This window comes from Haliotis asinina, chromosome 8, assembly GCF_037392515.1.
Source record: "Haliotis asinina isolate JCU_RB_2024 chromosome 8, JCU_Hal_asi_v2, whole genome shotgun sequence".
In the NCBI taxonomy this organism is placed as follows: Eukaryota; Metazoa; Mollusca; class Gastropoda; order Lepetellida; family Haliotidae; genus Haliotis; species Haliotis asinina.
The window spans coordinates 35,382,556-35,407,075 of NC_090287.1; the positions used below are offsets into that span (position 1 = coordinate 35,382,556).

Here is a 24,520-nt window from a genome sequence, read left to right on the forward strand (position 1 = left end):
TTCCAAATGCATTCCCTTGCTTCCAATACTCAATAACACCCGGAAATTGGCCAACACATGATGATTATCTCTTAATACAACGCTAGACGTTACAGAGGCTCTGACAAATGAGCAACATAAGGCAAACCGGGATTCGAACGCAGATCCTAACAACGGGTTACGACACCTTAGGCTACTAGGAAACCTGTGCCCCCTTTGGAGGGGACAAACCAAGTAACAGCATGTGTGAACGAAGGGAACAGAATCCATGTTTAGTGGAACCTGCACGTCAAAGCGTCTCAGATCTACGACCAGTCGCTGATATATATTTATTAAAGAAACAAACAGCTCCATTTAAACTGAAAAGGCGTCTTAGGAATCCAGACGCACATCGTGGAGCCGTAAGGAGCTCGAAAGAAATCTTCACTGACGTCAAATTATCATTTCAGATGTCAATGTTAAAATACTTCCCTCTTTACTTCAGTTCAGAATAGACCTTCAGAAACACATGCTATAAATGGCGACTATGCTCGTCGTAAAAGGCAACTAAAGGGATCGTGTGGTCAGGCTCGCCGACTTGGTTGACACATGTCATCGGTTCCCAGTTGCGCAGATCGATGCTCATGTTGTTGATCACTGGATTGTCTGGTCCAGACTCTATTATTTACAAACCACCGCCATATAGCTGGGATACTGCTGAGTGCGTCGTAAAACTAAACTCACACATTCGTACTTAGGAGACACCAGTTGATCTCACACAAGCAGTAACTCCAGTGAAACACAGTTTTGGATAATTACTAATGTTATTTCTCGCCCGTGGAAGATATTTCAGTGCAATATTTTACTGCAATACAACGCAGACACTGCTGTGTAGTATTTTACGGCAGTATGAACGCATAAAATGAATATGCATGTAAACACGAATAAGTAAACATTAAAAGTTTTGATTTACTTCAAAAGTGGTCTTTACCAGAAGAAAAGTGATAATTTCATAAGAAAAGCCAGATGTATGGATGTCAACATCTTTATAGTGCATACCACGACGATTTGGCTTTTCTTATGGAAATTATCACTTTTCTTATGCTTCCACTTCTAAATTTCCTTGACAGATTTGATAATTTTGCCTTTTCAGATGTGGTAATGACAAGAAAAAAGTTGCAATTACCAGTTTCAAAAGTGGTATTTACTAGAACAAAGTGGTAATGACCAGTAAAAGTGGTTACTATCAATTTTATAACAGAAAAAAATTATCTGGGCTTTCGTAAATTAAACAAACCGAATATACGGTATTGTGCTATATCGCTGCAACAACACTTATCAACACTGACAATCGCAAAGAAAAGAGCGTACCTGCATACCTTCCTGTGTAACAGCGGTGTATATACAACAACGCCAGACAACTATGTGAAACTATAATATCCCCTTCGAAACTGGAGAGCTTAGTTTATGTATTAGTGATATGCAAATAAGATGGGTCATTTCTCATGTCTCCTTACAAGTTTGGTGTTTAACCCTGCACTTTCCAGTTGTATGCATTATACTCGCGTCTGGACTGACAGACCAGTGATCGACATCATGAGCATTGACCTACGCAACTGGGATGTGAACATATGCATCACGCATGTCAGCGAGCCTGACCACCTGACCCGTTAGTCGCCTCTGGCGACATACTTGGCTGGCTGAAGACTAATAGCGAGTGAAACTTCCGAAATAGTCCGAAACTTCACAGGTTTCCTTGCAAGTAGAATTACAATGCGGTGATATAGATAGAATCACAGGGGCTTGCAATGATAAAAACTGGCATCAGGGTATATACTGTCACTGATTGGGGTATTCGTAAAAATACTTTTATTTGGTACTAATACCCCGTCAGTAACATTTTTTATGGTTGAACATTTTTTGTGTGTAGAATATGTTGATTTCGGAGCAATGAAATGAATTGTTCATGAGCTCAATGTGGCTTTAAATTTAAATGTCTGACACCCATGCGCACCGCCGGCGATTAAATCAAGCCAGTGAGTTCAATTCAGCGCCAATTTGAGCATTTACCGTAACCAGGGAGCCTATATATGTTTTAGAGTATCCCTGCCGTAACACATCTATTTCCCCGTCCAGTGCTTCCGTTTGTACACAAATTCTAATCATGATTGTGTGCATCAGTTAACTGAGAGAGACAGAGGTCGGGAGGTGTCAGCTGGACGAATGTATCTCGATATAGAGGAAATAAAAAAACAACATATATTGTTTGGTAAATATATGTCATATAAAAAATGAGGAATAGGCGAGATGTTTTGCGCAACAACGCTTGTGTAACTCACAATTACTAATCATTAGTCTACGTGTGAAATTTTACGCCATTTGACGTAATTATCACGCTAACACTAATTACGCGATTAATTTCTGCAATTGGGGAATAATTGGGCGGTTTTCGTCTTGAAGTACTCGAGCGTAACACACCCAGCTGTACACGTTTCAATGATTTAGTACTAACAGCTAGAATCGCGAAGACGATAATTGAAGCATATCGCATGTGTCGAAAAGCAAACGATATCTTATTTACGACAAATTATGGCGCCAGTTACGCCAATTCGTAGAGAAATGTGTCGCACACTGTCGTCTGAATCCCATTTATTTGTAATCGCTCTACTGTAATAACTGCTGATAGATAAATAATGTCGTAGCCATATTACCCAATCGTGTACGCATGCGTATTAAGAATCTAAGGCCCTTATTTCCTGTGATAAATGCGGAAATTTCATGTAGTTGTTTCATGTAAACAGCAAGTAAAACAATTGTTTATGTGAACGCTAATGATAGTAAGATGCGAGAAAAATATATACGCGGACTGCTGGTCGCAAACATTTCATAATAACTTACCTTATGTAATTGTATTTGTGAAATGATAAGTAAGGTTATTTCCCTTGTATGTTAAACATGGCAGGCTCGGAAGAGAAAACAGCAGATCAAGTGTGTAAATGGTTTAACTTGTCAGTTCCGTAGGAATGTCACAACATACCGGTATGTATCCAACATCTGAAACAGTTTCTGAAGATACCTCATCGAAATGGAAAGGTTTATTCATCAAACCCTTAATAACGGTGAGTACAATGACATCCATTATTGAAAGTCGGAACATTTCCTGATAATGCGTTCGTCAATGTTTTCGTGTAACCGATCATGTCACAAATATTGCGTTTGAAAGGATGTGTTTGAATGTAAGGCTAATGACACGTATGCCTTGCTACGATATGCTACTTTTTGATAATCTTGCTATACAGATGTTTACACATAGAAAGTAGGACCTACATGCATTCATACACATACTGTCATCCAAAGAGTGATTGTAAAAGTTGTTACGCAGAGATTAGATATGGATAGTTTTCATGTTGATAGTGAAACTTACTAGCAGCAGTGCCAACATGTATGTTTTTATCATGTTTATCAACAGCCCATGTCATGCTCATGTTAGCTGTCATTTGCATGTTACTTGTCATTCGCATGATGCTTTCAAGTTTTCACAGATTGATAACATTATCAGTGTACTATTCACATGTAAGACAAACTGTATTTATATCTTATTACGTTGAAAACAGTAAATCCACATTAGATCTGTAGCAAATGTTTCTCAGTTTTAGATTCGACAGTGATTATACAAATATTTATTATCTCAATATGTAAACATGCAAACAGTTGCTTTCAGTGAAGACAGCAGTAAACTGCCAGCACATCCTGTACAGCCCAGCCTTCTAAATGTATGTCATTAGTAAGGCTTGGTTAGAAGGTTTCTTGTATTACATGACACACCTGTCTACAAAATTGCTATGCCATGTGTGATAAGTTTTATTACCTTTTAAGCGGTGTATGACTTTTGCATCTGAAATGTCATCATTGCACAATATCACAACTTGTGGCTCATACCATGTCACTTGGCTGTAATAACTCCTAGTCTCATATGATCCTGTTGTGTAAGTTGTGTGTCCTCAGAATATAAACACATGATCAATATAGCTGCAAATGATAATGAGGAGTGACTTTGCACAATACATGTTATACTAAACTTCATATATACAAAGCAATTAAAGCATCTATTTTGCTTAATTTCCTTTGAGTTATATTTACTTAGTGAAAAAGTAAGCTGCTAGTTTAAAGAGATGAATCATCAATACGAGATCCTCCATTCCCCTCCTGTCAGAAGAAACAGGAAATATTTTTTTACTCGCTGAGCAGAGAGAGTTTGGTTTGAGCTTCTGCTATGAAGAGCTTGAGGTGGCATTGGATAGAATAGTTATTTTATGTTTTGTGTGAATACCACCATCAAATGCAAGTCTGAGGTAAAGATGTAAATTTAGATAATGTTGCAAATTCAAGTATTAATCTATTACTGATATTGACAGGATATATTATGATGATTGTATGTTCTTAGACTGCAATTAACATATTTCAACTACATGTGTAAGAGTAGTCTTTACTCAATAATCCAGTGACTGATGCCATGAGCATTAATGTGTACAAATGGGACATGAAAGTCTGATATGATGTGCATTTAACCTAGTTAATGAGAGTTACCACCCGAACCCACTTATATGATATCAAGATATTATGATGTATTGACTTTAGTGATCTGATGATACATATACTCACTTTGGCAAAATCTTTATAATTATTAGCCTGAACTTGGCTTTGAGTGTTATTTTGAGTAGAATTTTGTGTGATTGTATCCCTGTGTAAATTTAGTAATGGAGGCATTAATATGATCAAGGGAGTCCCTAGGTTAAGAAACTATAGCTGCACACTCAAATAACAATCTTAAAGGTCACATGCAACCAAAAAATCAAACATAATTAAAACACAATTATCACTTATTCATGACATAAAATACATTGCTGATTGTAAAAAAAAAACAAATAAACAAAACTGTAAGCGTACAATCACGATTCAAAAGTGCAATATTTTGTACTTGGGCTTACTTCCCTCGAAACGAAACCGAACCCAGTCATAGCAGGTGGCTGTGCACTCAAGTGTAATGACAGCTTCCGATTGGCTGGTTCATTTGCTGACACGCTGAGGGCTTATTGTGTGTACAAAAAGATGATCTGTTTGGTGGGCATTTTAGAAGTATGGCGAGTCACAAGAAAGTAAGATTCTTTTTGGATAACAACTTGTTTTATTGTACTTGATGCGTCTTTTCAGTATGAATTCATATACCGTTGTCATACAAAATCATATACACTAGACGAAGTTGTTATCCATAAAGAATGTATGTATAGATGTTGGGTTTGTAAATACATGTTCTCTGAATTTGTGTTCAATCCAATCAAAAAATCATCTCAGGAGAGATGGTGAACTAATGCGTGGCTTGAAACTGTCATTCATCCAAGAACAAAACAGGAGTTGAAACTGACAAGAATTTGCACCAGTTTCCGTCCGATCCAGTCATCCGAGAAAAATGGATGTAGTTTGTTTGTAACCCACAGACATAAAAACATGTCATGTGTACAAGTATCACTCCTGCCTAATTACATAATGTGGCAGAGACAGGACTCAGGTGCACGAGTCATAAATCAATTTATTTTGTTTATGGCGTATAGCCTGATGGGTACATGTTAAGTTCAGATTGCATGTGCTCGATGATTAAAGCTGTGTATTGCATATTGTCTTTAGCAGACATGCAGGCAGACATATAGGTGTCAATAAACCAGACAATGAGCTTTCTCTGTGACAGAGTCTGCTTACAACAATCAACAAGTTTTTTTATGTATAGATTATTTACTTGTTTGTGTACACATCTAAGGTTAGACTACTGTTAACGACCTCATACCCCGGGCATGCATACTGTTTCAAGATCCATGAACCTATTCACTGCGCATGCGTTATGGGCACAGTACAGCTGCTGAAAACACTTTTTCCCCCATCGCTGGGGGAAATTTAGAGAATAGTTTGAACTCTGATTTCACGGGCTTTTTTTCCAGCGCGTTTTCCCAACTTTATAGGTTCAATTGGCATTTTAGATGATTTGTTTCGGTAAGTGCATACCGAAAGGTATCAGAATCTGCAAAGTTGTGTTTTACGTTGCATGTGACCTTTAACATTGTGGATACTTCAGACAAAAACACACGTAAGATCATGAACTTTGATGATTCAGCATGATTGGTTGCTTCATCAATATGAAGAAAAAACATTTACGTGCAGAAAATGGAGTCAATACTCCCATTTAATTACTTCCGTGTATTTGATCAGAGTTTAGTTAGAACCCTCAAACCAATAACATAAGCATTTGTTCAGTAAATCGGATATAGTAACATATCATTTCTGAAGGACAGAAAAACAGGTTTAGGCATTGTACCTATGGATTCTTTTTTGCATTGTAGAATGACAGTACATTGTATTACTTCATAATTTTATGTCAAGGGTAGGTTTTTTTTCTGAAATTCTAAAATGCCATGAAACAACAAGTATTGATTTATTTTCTTTGTTGATACTTAATTCAATGACATTGTAGAAAGCATTCAATAATGTGTAACATTATTCACATTGAGATACGTAACTAGCCATGTTCATTTAATCTTGTTGGTGGTGGCAGTGGGGTGGCCATGTGGTTATTGTATTCACTTGTTACACTGAAGACCCAAGTTTTATTCCCCATATGGATACATTGTGTGAAAACCATTTCTGGTGTCTCCAACCATAATGTTGCTGGAATATTGCCAAAACTGGTCTGAAGTAAACCTCACGTCAATGTTGTAACTTACAGTTAGCCAGTTGACTCCAAATAAAAATTGACAAAAGAAATTAGTAATACTACATTTTTAAAACATCACAACAGATGTTTTGGTTGCATATGCAATCAGTGAACTATAGTACGTAAGAGCTTTGAACTTGGTATGCTACTGGTTTTATCTGTCTTGGTGGTCGTGTTTCTAGTAGCCAGGATAATTCTTAGATTTTCAGACATCACAACAGATTTTATTTTTGTTGCCTATGCAATCAGTGAGAAAAAATACTGAATGTTTTGAACTCCTGTTGAACTGATGTTGTCAGGTGCATTGTGTGATGATATGAACAAGCACTCTTACACAGCATACATCACAGTCAAATGTGCTGCCTTGTTATTTTATACATCCATATGTCTAAAGTTTCCTTATCCTGACTCATGCTTATTATGCTTGTGTCCTTCTATCCAAACGAAGTGGAACACTTGAATCCCCTGAAGTTCCCATCATTGTAGAGAAAGCAAAATGAACACTCATCCACAAGTAAACCCCCTTTAGCTCATGCATTTGCATGCAATTCGGTCTCATGACCTGCCATGCTTGTCATTCTATTGTCCATCACCTGAAGATATGGTTCGAAATGGTCAACTTAGCCCCGATACAGTCTCATTGTGATATGAAATTGTCGATAAATTTAGAGTTTTTTATGTTGTGGAACATGTATTTCTTCATGTGAGATTACGTTTTCACAGATGAAATCATGCTCCTGGGGTTACAGGTTGTAGGTCACAGCGCTCTGTGGCTTTTCCATGTTATTATATTCTACTTGGTTACTTGTTCTTCCATTCTTCACTGTTAACTTGGTGAGAATTTTGTTTGTATTTGTTTACTATTCAAATACATGCTAAAACATTTTTAGGTTGGCTCACTCTGGGAAGCACCATCTACAACGATGCTGCAACTTTCAGAGAGTCTACTTTCAGTACAGACATCAACAACGTCTATACTCAACACATTGGATGCTTCTAAGAATCAATAACCACTGCAGCATGTGGACATCGTCAGTCAACTACAGTCATCTTGTGTGATAGTTCAACAGCCGCAACAGGTCTGTTAGATGAAGAAGATGCATGTGAACAATCCCCTTCATGAAGATATTAACCACCAGCAGTATTACCTCGGCAGTTTAGAGGATGCACTGTGTGAACGCTCCCGTTCACAAAGATCTTCACCATCAGCTGTATCATTACAGTTCAGAGCATATGACCTGAGATATGTCGTCATCACTGTTGAACATGGAGCTTCATTGTTCACAGGAGCATGTGTGCATGCATGCGTGATTCTACTAGACCAGCACATGCAGAATCAGCATACTAACATTTACCGTTTAAAGCCAGAAGTTTCCAACTTTGAACAGGTTAAGATGATCTTACCTACTCTACTTACTTCGAAGAAGGAATAACAGTTCATCTCCAAGCATCTGGCACTAACATCAGGTCGCCATGCACCAGCAGTGAGGAATTCAGCAAGATTAATTTGACACTTAATAAACCCAGTTACGACAGTCAACCTCTACTGATGTGGATAAGCATGGAAATTGGTTCGCAGCATCTGTGTAAGATAACGACTGTATAATATTCAGTTGAAGAACAACGACCACGAGGACAGTTTGCCTTTGTCAGTGTTAAGCAGCGGAAGGTTTGGCTCTTCAAGTCAGTTATTTATCAAACAAGCCTGAATGCTAATGAGGGAATCACTGACTGCACAAGATTTCATGATGATCATATGGCTGCAACACTGGTGACGTCATATCTGGAATCTGATTGTCCTTCCCAGGACAAAGCCTTGTACAGAATGCAGCTAGTGATCTGGTCTCAGGAAGATGTCTATAGATGTAAACAACCCTTCCATCATATTTACAACCCAGGTAGCAGTCTACAGCAGCATCTTATTGTCTTCAAGAGGCATGAGGTCTTCTAACAGCAGAATCAATGTTGTTTAGCTGGAGGCTTATTGCAAAAGATGGCAGTGTTTTGCCATGACAGCCAACCAGTTTATAAATCGACTTCGCATACAGGACAGCTCTCTCACAACTTACAGTGTTGATGATCTGAAGACGAAGTGATTCTGGTACCAAAAATCTTCATTACAGATGAAGCGTATACCTGTTCGCACTACCTCCGACTGTCCTCATGTATTTTCAGCTGATTGAAACATTCCTGCAGCAATGAGCTTGGCATACACAGAGCGGTAACGTATTACTGGAAGATTAGTGATGAAGTCAGACTTGGTTCTTATGAAAACTCGACATTCTGGGGAAAGAAGAATCTTTACAACATGAAAGTGTTGCATGCAAGAGGACTTCATTATCATCCTACATTATCAACCATTGTAGCGGCACTCGGCTTCGTCATCACCTTGAGATTTGTGATTTAGCTGATGAAAGTGCCAGAATTACTCAGCAGCAACGCAACAGCTTGTGACAGCTGTGCAACATCTCACCACTGACATTTTCGAGCCTCTAGGTCAGACATTCTTTGAACTGTTGACACAGAAAATGCTGTTTGTACTTGCCCTAACAACGGCAGCACAGATGTCAGAAATACATGCCGTGGACTTCAGTTGTACATGATTTGACACGGATCATCTGGAGATTTGCGCACCAAGGACTGTGATGGGATTTATCGCCGAAAATCAACTGCCTCGACAACCGGTACAATTCCGCATCCTGGCATTATTGACAGTCCTTGGGCGACATGATACAGGATTTATCATTATCCCAGTGAGAGCATTGAAAATATATCTTCAGCGAACTAAGTCAAGGAGACAAAGTTCAAGCACCTATTCATCCCACTATCTACTGAGACACTTACAGAAGTATCCTGCAACACTATCTCAGTATGGATGAGAGCCGTTATACTGAGGGCCTACAAAACAGCAGGATTTGAACCTCTGTAGGCCTCCAAACCACATGAAATAAGAGCCTTGGGGTCGCCACCCTCTGCAGATGGAAATAGCTCACTTACAACGATAATGGAAGGCAGCTTTTGACTCATGATGTCAAGACCTCCCAACCCCTCATCAGGCGCGCAGAATTCCCAGTAATTCTCGTGTCAGGCTTATGGAATTATGGAAGGAGTAACAAGCACGGCAGGTCATGTGTCTGATTTGATTTTACGTCCTCTTCAATGAAGGGAACATCAAGGGATTCAAGTGTTTCACAACGTTCGGTTAGAAGAAGGAGACAAGCATAATAAGCATGAGTCCGTATAAGTATAAAATATCAATTTTACTAAAAAAAAATTACATTTTTGTGGATCCTGCAACCTAGTCATTTACAAATGTTCTATAAGATTATGGTAAATATCATATATACAAATCTAAAACCTGATTTCTGTAATCATGTTAACTTCAATCTTCTAAGTAATTAGCACCGGAATGAGTCCAAATTTAGTGCCCAGGTTTCTATAACTCACCTTACCCATGTGTCAGCTGTAGGTTTCTGAAGTGGTTACAAAATGTGAGATTTGGGAATATTTTACTGGACCATGGCAAATTTATTTAGAAACAAATACTTATTAAACGATCTGTTCATGTCCTCTGCTGTAGGCTGAATCTTATCTTTATTTAGATGGATTAGAAACAGTTTGAATGTATGCTTAGTCGGAAAGAAATGAATGTGTTGTAACCATGGCGATCATAGTGTTTCAGTAAATGTTTTCTTGTGGATTAAATTTAGTACCTCTAGTGTCTTACAGATTAATAGCAAGGTGACTTTGTTCTTGTTTCTCTCATTGTACAACAGAAATACTATTAAGTGGCAGCTTATTCAACATTGGGCCCCTGATAGGTTAGGAGGGGAGCTTATGACTTGTTCTTGAATTAAGGGGTCTCCTGTGTCTGTAACTTGATAACATCGTGCTCAAGTTAAGGCTCTTATTTATTCTTGATTTTAAACAGTGCTAGAATTGATGTGTAACAGGCAAATACCAGAGACTGTCCCACTCAGTTTGAAGCCCATGTAAATTCTGGATGCAGACCTTAGGAAGTGAGAAGATTTAGTTATATGCCACTTTTAGGAATATTCCCACAATATCACAGTGGGGGACACCATGAATGGGCTTCACACATTGCAAAATAAAATTTGTATCCATGTCTGGAATCGAACTCAAGAATTTATTGTGATGATGGAACACTGTGACCACAAGGCTACCCCACCGCTCCTTATGACTTTACAGTAACTTAAACTGTGATGGAGACGATGGCAAAGGACATTTTGGTGTCATATGTTTATGCAATAGATGATTATAACAAGGAAGTAATCAGCAAAACAAGACATCAAGCACATTCAGGATTGTTTGGGTTTTTTTCAGTGTTCTGCTTTTCCTGCTTAGGTCCATTATGTAAGCATATGTATTGGAGTAGACTCTTTGGATGTAATTATGCATTAGTGGTTTGAACTCAAGGAAGATCTTTGTTGAGAAGGAGTATGGAATGGAAGCCAACAATTATGATATAAGCATAATCAACCCCTTGAATTGTAGGGAATTTGTGAGGATTGTTTATTGGAATAGGTCCCCTACTATGCTAATGGTTGTACGAGGCTGAACACTTGTTTGTGGTGTGTCATTGCACTAAATCTTTTATATAGCTGGAATATAACTGAGTGTAACAATCCACCACACCACACCACACCGTACCACACCACACCACACCGTACCACACCACATGCCACACCGTACCACACCGTACCACACCACACGTGACTCCTCACAACCCAAATCACAATTAGTATAATGCATGTTTTATTTTATGTTTGAGGTCTGATAAGTTTGGAGTGAGGATGTGCAAGCTCATGAAGTGATGTAAGCAGTATGGGATTGTCTGTGTTGGAGGTGTATAGTATGAGAGACCATTGTAAGCTTGGGGGGTCAGTCAAGGCGGGTATTATAGCTTTGGAGTCAGTCAAGTTTTGTATTATGGCTTGGGTGTATATAAGCACTAATTTCAACGTGGGCTTGTGCCTGTGCTTGTCAGTTTGGCTGTTTTTCCTGTATATTTGACTGGTTGTTCAGGGTAGGTAATTAATTTGTAATGTAGAAATATTTTGAGTGTTTATGTGAATGATGGTGTATGACGTATGTGCTTGGCTGAGTAGAGGCAAGAGAGCGAGTGTGTTGGATGACTGTGAGAATGAAGAGGTGAGTGATAGCCAGAATGAATCATTGTATACAACGGAGGGTTAGTTTATAAATCATATTTTTTTAATTTTGGGTTTGTGCTTACTCTAGTATGTGACATTCACAAACAAATTTAAAAGCAGTGCCATTTCTAAACAAGTCATCTGTCTTTACACGTGAAATATTAGAAACATCTTTTAAATACGAAAATATCTACAATTTGTACATATTGCTAAAATGGTTTGGTCTTTTGCTATTCCTTAGAATGAAATATTTCTTTCTTTAAACATTATACAGAGTGTGAAGCCCATTACTGATCTTCCCTGCCATGATGTTGCTGCAATATTGCCAAAAGCAGCAATATTTATTTATAGTCGAACCCTGTTTACTCGGACCCCACATATCCGGAAACCCCACCTTCCGAATGATTTTTATGTGAAACGAAACTTATGTTCATTAATTGTACTTGCTAAACTGGACCCCATGCTTCCAGACCTGGACGGCGAATTTTCAGACCATTCACATAGATTTCCATTGAAAAATGATCCAGTTATCCGGACGGAGAGATCTGTGCAACGCGTATGTGTATGTGTCACGTCACTACGGTTTACCGCACGACTATGTGTTTTCATTCTTAATCTATCGGAAGGCATTTGGTGTGAATTGATAAATTAGCCTTCAAAACACTAGTGATGCGTGTCATTCGGGTTGTTCATTAGGATTTGGCACGTGTGTGAACATCTCATCAGTAACGAAAACACATGTTAGTAAGTAAGATAAGCTTAGGATTAGGGTAAAATACACTAAATGTAGTTTATATAACACTTATAAATCGACCCCTGCTATCTGTCACGACAGGGCATTTAGAAGTACAAAAAAGAATATGCAATTGACAAAATACAGTAGAACACGGATATAACGAACTCCAAGGGACCAAGGGATTTAGTTCGCTAGATCCGTTGTTCGTTATTCGCGTTTGACCGCCATATTGGCTTATAGAGATGAAGAGACACGTATATACATGGGCTACATATTTTTATTCTTGTACATTGACATTAAAATTCTGATTTCATTGTTCAAATACATTATCTAGAACATGTTTAACAATCACAACAATTTCAACAATATAACACGGAGTCGAAGCGATGTTTGTCTTCGATCTTACTCCTGATTCTACAGCCTGGATTATCTGAAGCTTTGTGTCAAAGGTGATAGCTTTACGTTTGCCTGCCATAGCGACGAGAGCGAACTGAAGATCTGTGTATCAGTCAAGCTTTTAAACACGATGTGTTTCTTTTGTTAATTAATTAATGACAATGTTGATTCACCGCCAACGAGGTTAAACAATGTTGATTCACCGTCAACGAGGTTAAACAATGTTGATTCACCGCCCACAAGGTTGATGTATACCGCTAAGTCACTGAGTTGACACTGAGCTGACACTGAGTGAGTTCGCTACTTAAGTCGTTAACTGGGCTTGGGGTCAGGAAATCAGTTTGCTATAACCGTTAATTCGCTACTCACGAGTTCGTTATTCACGTATAATTTTAATGATATTATAAAGGGACCATTGACGGGACTTTTAAATTTGTTCGCTATATCCGTTTGTTCGCTATATCCGTGTTCGCTATATCCATGCTCTACTGTAGAATCTTTTTGTCATTGATTTATGTTTTTCATCTAACTTACCATCTAAAGCTCTACATGCTACACGATTATGTCCGAGACAGCCTGACAAATGGTAACCTGCATTCCGGTTTCCATGTATTATCGGTACACTTATATCTTATAATAATTTACTGTTATTACTAATGACATTTGATGTATTGATATACGTGCATGAAATTTTTTTGCTTTCATTTAATTTTCACGTTTTGCTTGTTTGACCCAGTTAACCAAATGTCTCGCTATCCAGACTTTTTTCGAATGAAACCTAAACGTCCGGATAAATGAGGTTCGACTGTATTTATATGTTTATGTATTTATATTTGCAGGTGCTCCGGCAGGTGCACCCTTCCCTCAATGCTCGGGACGATGCACTGGGGTATATCGAGGAGCTGATGATCCAGCTATTGGCTACCCTGTGTTCAGCACAGCCTCATTCTGTACAGGATGTGGAGGAGCGGGTACAGAGGACCTTCCCTGACCCTATTGACAAGTGGGCCATTGGCGATGCTCAGAATGCCATTGAGAAGAGCAAAAAGAAGAATGAGAGTCACACTCTTGTCTTGCCTGTGGATAAAGTTCATCCTTTGCTTCGGGTACGTTTCAGATGTTCCATTTGTCAGTGATATATATCAGCTGATCTGGTTGAAGATGGATAATTATTCAATTTTTTTTTTTCAAGATGTTAAGGGATTTGTTGGTGCCTGGTGAGAGCAGGATTTTCAGTCTCATTTGTTTCAAAAAGTGTTGATGAACACTTCCAAATTTGAATTTGAAACTATCCTAGTCAGCTCTGGTTGCAGAGGTGATTTGTACTTAACTTAATGACATGACCAGTAGTGACCAGTATCGGGCATAATAATGCTCCACTAAATAGGGTTTTGGTTGTACGTGTGTGACTAACTGTATCGGGTGAGGAGACATTGAGTTGTGTGCTTGATGTTGTGTCTACAGGAGATGCTGGGCTACCGTGTGGACTACCAGGTTGCTGTGTACATTGTTGCTGTGTTGGAGTATATTGCTGCTGACATTCTCAAGGTACGTCATCATTGCTGACAATTTTGCCATAATGACAGGCAGGATAGAATTACTTTTGCCTCTCATGTTTGTGCTTTGATGGGTGCCTGTAGAATCCAGTGGAAGTAAGGTTGTCTTGTTCCTTTAAGTTACTACAGTCAGAATCGGCCTCAACAGCTTGTCAAATACCGTATATTACCATTGATAAGCCAAAGTTTAAGGGGAAAAACGTAGCCTGTAGAAGGGGGTTGACTTATCAATGAGACACTATTTTGCAAAAGTATTTTTCAGGTCATTGTTGACAATCTTACAGGTTAGCGGTACACCAGCCCGGAAGTTCATGATGATTACAGACTTTTTGTTATAATGAGCAATAAAATACATATCAGAGTATAGTTCATTATTTCAAAGTATTTTGCTCACAGTCATTATTAAGTTTCATAACTACCTGTGTACATGCAAAAAATCCACAAAAAAAGAAGTCATAATCCTGTCCAGTTGCCATTTGCAAAATTTCCTGTGACTTTGTTTGGTCTTTTTTGATAACTATAGAGAAATGACAGGTTGACTGGATGGATGATTTCTTTATTACCAACGACCAATCATCGAAAAAAGTTGATTAGCATCATTTTTCAGATTTTCCTATCCTGGGCCTTTATTTTCGAATGCGCTTCAGAAGTTCGTAGGGTTAAAAACGTTTCGAGAATAGCTAGCCTGGTTGTTAATGCACATATGTATAACATATCACAACTTGATACTTTAAAATTCTGACTAATATATCATGAACATACACTTCCTGGACTCTTCAAGAAATATTCAGTTGTAATTATTCAGTTAGTAAAGTGAGCTTTTAAGAATTAAACAAGTTTTCAGGCCCAGACAACTTTGAAATTATGTTCCATTTTTAAGTGTTTCAAAGACTATGACAGTTGTTCCAAAAAATTGTTTGTTTGAACATGAGAAAACGTGATCTGTTGCTTGGTCATTTGGTCACTGCTACCAAACTTTGATTATTTTAATTGATCGGAACACCACTACTTAAGGAATGTGAATTGTTTTTGACGTGTGTGTGTGTGTGTGTTTAGTTCACAGGTATCTATGTGAAGAACATCAGACATCAGGACATCACATCCCAAGACATCAAGGTGGCAATATGTGCAGACCAGGTGAGTCCCTAGAACAGTGGAGGTTCAAGGACATGTATGGGGCGGTGGGGTAGCCTAGTGGTTAAAGCGTTCACTCTAAATGCCGAAGACTCCCCATATGGTTGCAGTGTGTAAGGCCCATCTCTGTTGTCCTCTGCCACGGTATTGCTAGAATATTGCTACAAGAGGAGTAAAACGAACACACTCACTCACTGACTCAGTGACAGATATTGAGAGGCCGTATCCTCCATGTCCCCTGTATTCCCTGGGCTAGTGGCAAGGGATCCTTCAGTTTTCTAAAATACACATAAAAAGTTTGTTTGTCAGTGGGGACATTCCTTAGATGTTATCTTTTTTAGAAATAACTAGAACCCTGAAGATCCAGGCAAGAATTGGTCTTCAGCAGCTTCTGCATGTCATAATATGCGATAAACACAATTGGGTGGTCAGACGCACTGACTTGGTTGACTCATGTCAACATCCCATTTGTGTAGATAGAAGCTTGTGCTGTTGATAACGCGCTCACTCCCTCACCCACCAGAGACTCACTCTCTCACTCGTTGCTGTTGCTCTTTTTTCAGGTGTTGATGGACATGTTCTCCCAGGAGGAAGTGGTTTCATTTGTAGTTGAGGACGAGCCAGTGCGTAGGGAATCTATGACCTATGAAGAGATTGTGAAAGATTTCATTGTGGAAGAGACTCAGTACATGCGAGATCTCAACATGATCATTAAAGTGTTCCGAGCTCCGTTTGCTGACTTGTTTCCACGCAGCAAGGTGAGTTGGGCATTGTGGACTGTGTGGAGTTGAACTTTGACAGGACATTGGTACAATGGCCAATATAATTTTTTGTTGATTGAGGAGATGTTTTTCTAATGTTCATTTCTAATGATAATTTAAGAGTCTGTCATGGTCATTTTTGATAGTTTGGTTCATTGAGCATCATTTTCACATCCCAACTTCATGAATCCTTCACAACGTCAGTCACTTGATCATGATTAAAACATTTAGTTTTCACTGGAAGACCAAGGTTTGATTCCGCACATGAGTAAAATATGCTGAACAGCAACAGAAACACAGAAGTAATTAAATAACATAAAAGTAAATGTTCATGATTATATATTCTATTCACAAACTTGACAAAAGGCCAGAATTGTATTTCTTTTACTGTTCAGTGTGTGTGAAGCCCATTTCTGGTGTCACCCAAAATGAAATTATCAGGATATTGCTAATAGCAACGTATAATCTTACACACTCACCAACCCACTCATGTTGTTGGAGTACATTGTCCCAAAGTTAAGCCAAGAGGACAGGGAACATTATGTTGCCTTTATTGTGCCTAAACCCACAGTCATAGTTGCTGATCTGACATTGTGTCAGTAATAACACAAGTCAGTTTATCTGAAACTATTCAAAACCTGAAAGGACTACAGGTACTTTTCGTGAAAGGTTTCATAGTTATGCCCCAGCATGTAATGTGGGGGGATATAGTCGACGTCTCGTCTGCATGTCCCTCCGTATGTCCGTAGATCCGTCCATAATAATTTGGTTTCTGGAGCATAACTCAGAAACCGTTCAATATTTTTAGACCACTCTCGACAGATATAATAATCTCAACCTATAGTTGTGCCTTTTGCTATTTACAGAGTTTTGGCATTTTTATTTTTTTGTGTTTTTCCATGGAACATTTTGGTGTTAGTCTAATGGTGGGGTGGACTTCGTTTCCGGTGCAGAACTGAAAAACAGTACTCTATTTTTCTGCAAAACTTTGTAGATATATCAGTCGGAACCTAAAGTGGTGCCTTCTGCTATTTACAGGTTTTTGTGATTTATCATTTTCCCAGTTTCCATGGAAACGATTCTGACTTCGTCTCAAAATGGAGAGATGTGCTTCGTTTCCAGAGCAGAACTCTAAATCCGATCTTTATTTTTCTGCAAAACTTGGTAGATATATCAATCAGAAGCTAAAATGGTGCCTTTTGCTATTTACAGGTTTTTGTGATTTATTATTTTCTCCGTTTCCATGGAAACAATTCTGACTTTGTCTCAAAAGGGCGAGTTGTATTTCGTTTCCGGAACACATCTCAAAAAGTTTCTAATATCTGTCGGCAAAACTTGGTAGGTATATGTGGCAGACCCCAATGTGGTGTCTTTTGCTATTTACAGATGTTTTTGATTTATGATTTTCTGGGTTTCCATGGAAACTTTTTGGACTTAATTTCAAAATGGAGGGATGGGCTTCATTTCTGGATCACAACTCAAAAACTTCTAAATCTCTCTCTGCAAAACTTGGCAGATATGTAGGGGAGACCCAAAAGAGGTACTCTTGCTATTTTCAGATTTTTGTGATTTATCATTTTTGCCAGTTTCCATGGAAATGATTCTGACTTTGTTTCAAAATGGAGGGATGAGCAGAACTTGAAAACTATTCAGTATCTTACAGCAAAATGTGGCAGATATTTGAGGTAGATATGTCATCATCTAATGACTGTTGTTATGTATTGTAAAGGTCTAGTTTGAATCATCATCTTGTTAGATATAACTGACATTCGAGTATTTTTTTAGGATCTAGAGGTGATCTTCAGCAATGTGCTGGATGTGTACGAGTTTACTGCCAATCTGCTCAGCTCCATGGAGGACCAGGTGGAAATAGCGGAGCAGAATGAGCCACCATGTGTCGGTACATGCTTTGAGGACATGACTGAGGTAGGCAACTTTCCTTGAATACACATATGGAGGTTGAAATGGATGAGGATCACATATTTGGGACATGGCTAGTGTATTGCATCACTGTACAGAGCTATACTCAGTATGGCTGTTATGAATTACTGGCCTATTCAGTGAATCAGGTTGTATCCTTTCGTGAATTCAATTTGTCATTTGTGATTTTGATTGAAATAATCATGATTTATATTTAAGAGATTGTTTTTACCCATGGATAGGGAAAGAGAACTTTGACAGTGGGTCATTTTCAGGATTAGTAGCCATTTTCTGAATTTAGAATGGGCCATTGCGCTTGTGAAATAGTAAAACTTCAAAATTTTAATTTTCCATTCATTTTAGTCTGCGAAATGGCCCATGACTCCTGCCTCTCCTGATTCCTGTTTACTTAAATTTAAGTATTATTTATTGGTGTGAGATATACACAACTGAATATATGTCTAAGCCAGTCAGGTTGAGTTTTCAGAATTGTTATAAGTATAAATGTTTACTTTTGACAGTTATATGGCCACTGGTCTTTGTTGTGATGACCCGTGAAGGCCCGCATTAGAATTGATCGTCAGTAACCCATGGTTTTCATAAGAGACAACTACCACTGACTTTGTTAACACATGTCATTGTACCCCAGTTGTGTAAAATTGATGCTCATGATGTTTATCACTGGATTGTCTGGTCAAGACGCCATTATTAACAGACCGATGGAATATTGCAGAGTATTGCATTAGACAACAATGACATATCTAAAATGATACTAAAAGAAGTGAAAATGATCTTGTTCAATAAACAGGTTGCCAGTGCAGACATTTCTATGTGTTTTGTGTGTGCAGGGAGAGGAGTTCAATGTGTATGAGAAGTATGTGGACGATATGTTGGCTCCACATGGCAAGGAGCGGCTCAACACACTTCTCATGAGGGACGATGTCAGCGAGTTACTCATCAAGGTAGCAATTTTGTTTGGGAGATATCTAAAAATTAGAAATTGTTGTTTTGGATGAAAAAACGTCCTGAGTCACATTATGTTGTCAGTTTTGGATTCTGTTTCCCAACTTAAGTTTTCTGTCGAACACGTCAGTTGCACTACAGATGGTGCTGTCACTTGTACTTATTGAGTTGAAATTATTGGAACAGCTCCCTTGCGTGTGTAGTGTTTTTGACAAGGAATGTAGCACTTCCCCTGTCTCGATGCATTGGATGTTTAACTTTGATGTTATCCATTGTATGTGTGCAGTGTTTTGATAAAAGCTTTCACTATCAAATGTTCAAAGAGGGATATATTACAGGCCACCCCCTAAGTCATTAGGACAGTGTAAAACCTTACAACAGACAATGTGCATGTCTGAGAATGTGTTATGTGTAAATTTAGCCTGACACATTCATTGCATCCTTAAACATGTTGTAGAACAAGTGTTTTTTTTTTCAGGTAACTTATGTAAAATGAGCTTCATTTATGTGGAAGCCGTATTAAACGTAATTGGGGGGGCAACTGCAGCAATTGTAGATGAAGTGATTCTAACATAGACCCTTTTCTTTTGTTCTTTTCTTTCGAACAGTGTTGGAGGAGAAAGCATCTGTAATGTACACCATCGCTTGTCCTTCTGTTTCAGTGTGCAGGGCAGGGCCTGAAAGCTGCAACTAAGTATGTTCTTCCAAAGCTGTTACTGGGGCCAGTGTCTCATTGTCTGCATTACTTTGAAGTCATCAAGGTGAGGACAGCAGAGACAAACTAGATGTTTAGAGAAAATTATTAAATTTGGTTTGACCCTTGACACTGATAGCTTTTGAAATATACAGTCAGGCCATGTTAATCCGGACACTTCTGTTTTTCATCAAAAACATTCGGATAGTGAAACGTACGGACTACTGAAACGAACTTTTATGAACACAACTACAATAGGGTTACTTCCCTTTGACATGGCAATACAAAAACATACGAACGTATACAAGTTTCAAAAGACTTTATTACAGTTTGTAGACATAATAACTTTATATAATAATATATTTATATAATAATCAATCAAAGCATACAATCATGTCTGGATAGATTATACATACACGTAACAAAACTCACTTGTGAAAGAAATTACATGACGGTAACAGTTCTGAATGGTGGAGCTTTTTAACTTCGGACCAGGCAGTTTTCTCAGTGCTTCACAGAGTTTAAGCGTCTGTGGCTGGTTGGCACCCTGGATGAAATGCTTGACGAGATATTTCTTGTAGTGGGCCTTGAAAGTTCTCATGATCCCAGCATCCATTGGCTGAATGTGTGATGTGGTGTTTGGGGGCAAGAAATTAACTTTCACGTTGGTCAGTTTGACATTGGCACACTTGTGACTGGCAGCATTGTCACGAAGTAAGATCACGTGTCAACCACGTGTTTGCATCTGTCTGTCAAATGATCATAGCCAATCACAAAACATTTCCGATGTCCGAAATTGTGCTCTTGCCGATAGAATGTCTAAATTCTTGACCAAAATGTTTACACATAAGATCAAAATTATCTTTAGGGTTTTCTCTTTTTTTGTGCGGCAGTAATTTCACATCTTTTACGCCTAGGGGCAGGACTTGCCATTATGACTGACAAGCGTCAGGTGATCTCATTTTGACACGATTACTGTATTATACAGGAAGTAAGCATGACAGGCATTATTCCAACTAACCAAAAGTGAGACCTACTAATTGATCAAAATCACAAACTAATGACATCTTCAACTCACAAATGTCGTTTAACAATTACCACTGAATGGGGCTCATGGTGTGAAGGGATTATCCAAACCTTTTTGATGTACCGCCGGATTAATGAAGCAAAACTATGTGTAATTAGCTAATCTGTTACTGCTGATTAACGTTCGGATACGGAGAGTGAAGCACCGGATTACTGAATCAACAGTTAATGAGTTTACATAGTAAACAAGATTGGTTACAGCTAGCTATTGTTCGGATATCGCGGGAATTGGATTGTCAGGGTCTGGACTAACGTGGCCTGACTGTAACTGTAAACTGTACGTGTGGTCAGACATGGCTATATTGAGAGTTAGCATCAATAGAGGTGATGGGGTGGCCTTGTGGGTACAGGGTTCGCTTGTCACACCAAGGACATGGGTTCAATTCTCCAGATAGGTACAATGTGTAAAGCCCATTTCTGGTGTCACCTGCAGTGATATTGCTGAAGCAACATAAAATTGAATTCTCACTCACTCACTCACTCACTCACTCACTCACTCACTCACTCACTCACTCACTCACTCACTCACTCACTCACTCACTCACTCACTCACTCACTCACTCACTCACTCACTCACCCAACCAACCAACCAACCAACCAACCAACCAACCAACCACTTAGACATCAGTGTTAATAATCATGCAGATGGACAAACTTCAGTATGTTGGTAATGACAGTTCTTTCCCTCATGTCATTTTGGTTGAGCCATGTTACTTACAATGAAGATTTTGCTGTTTTAGCTGAGAACATGTATATTTGTAGGAATTAATAAAATATCAGCTTGGAGGCTAATAAGACTTTTAGGTAGGAAAAATACTGGTCTTGTATCTTCATGCAAATGGGTTTGTGAAAATTCTGTATTTTTTATCCAGCTATTGAAAGATACAAGTCAAAATGAAGAAGATCGAGAGTGCCTGATACAAGCCAGTGGCCTTTTACAAGCTCTCAAACTCTCACTGGACAGAAAGTTCAGCGGTGGTAACATTCCCAAGCGTAAACCCTGGTACGTGTAGATTTCAGAAGCATTCTGACTCCAGTTTGTATCTATTATGTATCTTTATTTTGCCAGATTTTTTTTAATGTAGTTTCAAACATTCCAGGACTGTGTAAGGGGCACAGGAGTTTCAAACAGCTCTTTACTCATAAGCTGACTTATTTGTCAGTCTGTTTCTGTGAAACATTCCCTCGTTACCATCATGAAGCGTCCACATTGTACATAGTATTGTGTTCACCAGCTAGGGCAGTAATGCCTTTGATTACTCATGTTACAGAGTTATCAAAGGGAGATAACTTGTGTGCTAGATCTTTGTGATCTTAGTTGTTATTCAATAACTGTCATGATTACTTTATGAGATATATGACTTTTGTGATTCATGAAACTTTTCTCTTTATCAGGGAAATATCAACACGTCTTCAAGGTCAAACAGGCCGCACAGCCATCTTGCAGAAAATGACAGACATCCAGAGAAGCATAGATGGCTGGGAAGGCAAGGATATCTGGCAGAGCTGCAGTGAATTCATCATGGGTGAGTCACACGTGACAGTAAATGATTTTGTGTTGATAATAGGTTGGAATTGGTGCCCAGCAGCTGGGACATTAATAGATTGTCAGGTATAGAGTCATCTCTGTCTTGGGGCAGTGGGGTAGCATATTGGCTAAAGTGTTTACTCAGCCCAGGCTATATTCTCCACACGGGTACAATGTGTGATGCCCATTTCTGTTGTCTTCTGCTGGGCTATTGTTGTAGTATCGCTTAAAGCGGCGTCTCCTTGTTGCAGTTACTAGCTTTCACAATAACTGAAGCATTGTCGTAGCCGGGTGTACTATATATGACATTGACCCATGAAGGTCTGACGTAGAGCAGACATTCAGCAACCCATTCTTGTCATGAAAGGCAACTATGTTTGAGGCGATTAATGGAATCGGGTGGTAAGGCTCAAATGTGCAGATTGATGCTCATGCTGTTGATCACTGGATTGTTTACAGACCACTGCTTTATAACTGGAATATTGCTGAGCACAGCATAAAACTAAACTCACTGACTCACCCATATGACACCCTTACCTTATCAGCTTGCTGATGGGGTCAACCTTTTTGGTCATATGGACAAGGCATCCAACTTCTGATTAGAAGGTCCATGGTTCAAATCCCAATACGGGACTCTCAAAGGATCATTTTCATTGAGCATTCCAGGAAATGTGGATATTGAAAGCACTTCACTAAGTACGGTGTTGTGACTTCTTGTATAAATCCTGTGTTTATGCACCTGTGATGTTTTTCAGATGGGATCTTGACCAAGTACACCAGTCGTCGCCCCTCAGAGAGATATGTCTTCCTGTTTGATGGCCTGATCATCCTATGCAAGAAAAACCTGAATGCAAGGAGATCATCGGGAACTGTGTCTATTCCAGAATACAAACTGAAAGAAAAGTACTTTGTTCGTAAAGTAGAGATTTTGGACAAGGAAGACACTGAAGGTAGGGAACCCGATTACCTGTGCAAGTCATATTCATTATTTATCTATTCATCTTGTGAGTTTTGGAAGCATCATACCAGTTTGTTATCCCCCTGGCATGTAATGCGGGGGGGATATAGGGGACACTTTGTCCGTCCATCTGTCCGTCCGTAATCATTTTGTTTCCGGAGCATGACTCAGAAACCATTCAATATCTAGCACAATTTATTCCAAATGTCCTGAGACATTTATGCATAAATATGAAAATATTTTTTTCAGAACCGAAGAATGCCTTTGAGATTGTGCCCCGAGACCATGCAGGTAGTATTACACTGTATGCCAAGTCAGCAGAAGAGAAGGCCAACTGGATGGCAGCACTGTTCTCCCTCCAGACCCGGAGTAACCTGGAGCGTATTCTGGACGGCATTCTGCGAGATGAGGAGAAGCAGCATCCCCTCCGTCTACCTTCTCCTGAACTGTACAGGTGAGTGATCGATCCGTGAATATCCGGGTTAGAATTGATCTTCAGTGACCCATGCTTGTTGTGAAAGGTGACCTATGGGATCAGGTGGTCAGACTTGCTGAATTAGTTGACACATGTCATAGTATCCCACTTGCATAGATCGATGCTCATTCTGTTGTTCACAGGATTTTCTGGTCCAGATTTGATTATTTGCAGACTGCTGCCATATAGTATACTGCTGAGTGAAAATGTATTTCTGCGAGTGAATTTGTTTTTAATGTGTGTCATGGCCTCACCTCGTTTAGTTGAGTTGTCAAGAGGCATGGTGGTCATAGCTTGCCTCTCTGCATTTCTGATACTGAAGTTTGTTAGTTGACAGACGTTTGTTAGTTAAATGACACGTCACTTTCTGCAATATTCGAACTACATTAATGTACATCAATCTGTAAATATTTACGTCAGG

At 38.9% G+C, this 24,520-nt stretch overlaps 1 protein-coding gene across 1 annotated transcript in view; it reads left to right on the forward strand.

The window, feature by feature from the left end:
* The first annotated feature begins 2,671 nt into the window (after window positions 1-2,671).
* Window positions 2,672-24,520, forward strand: part of LOC137294802 (son of sevenless homolog 1-like) — a 33,514-nt gene continuing 11,665 nt past the window's right edge. The window contains exons 1-12 of the mRNA XM_067825918.1: window positions 2,672-3,077; window positions 13,864-14,130; window positions 14,489-14,572; window positions 15,637-15,717; window positions 16,278-16,472; window positions 18,261-18,401; window positions 19,244-19,357; window positions 20,021-20,119; window positions 22,011-22,141; window positions 22,534-22,664; window positions 23,422-23,616; window positions 23,874-24,078. Of these exons, the coding sequence (XP_067682019.1) occupies window positions 2,982-3,077; window positions 13,864-14,130; window positions 14,489-14,572; window positions 15,637-15,717; window positions 16,278-16,472; window positions 18,261-18,401; window positions 19,244-19,357; window positions 20,021-20,119; window positions 22,011-22,141; window positions 22,534-22,664; window positions 23,422-23,616; window positions 23,874-24,078 (1,739 nt within the window). The 5' untranslated portion in view covers window positions 2,672-2,981. The remainder of the gene's footprint in view (window positions 3,078-13,863; window positions 14,131-14,488; window positions 14,573-15,636; window positions 15,718-16,277; window positions 16,473-18,260; window positions 18,402-19,243; window positions 19,358-20,020; window positions 20,120-22,010; window positions 22,142-22,533; window positions 22,665-23,421; window positions 23,617-23,873; window positions 24,079-24,520) is intronic.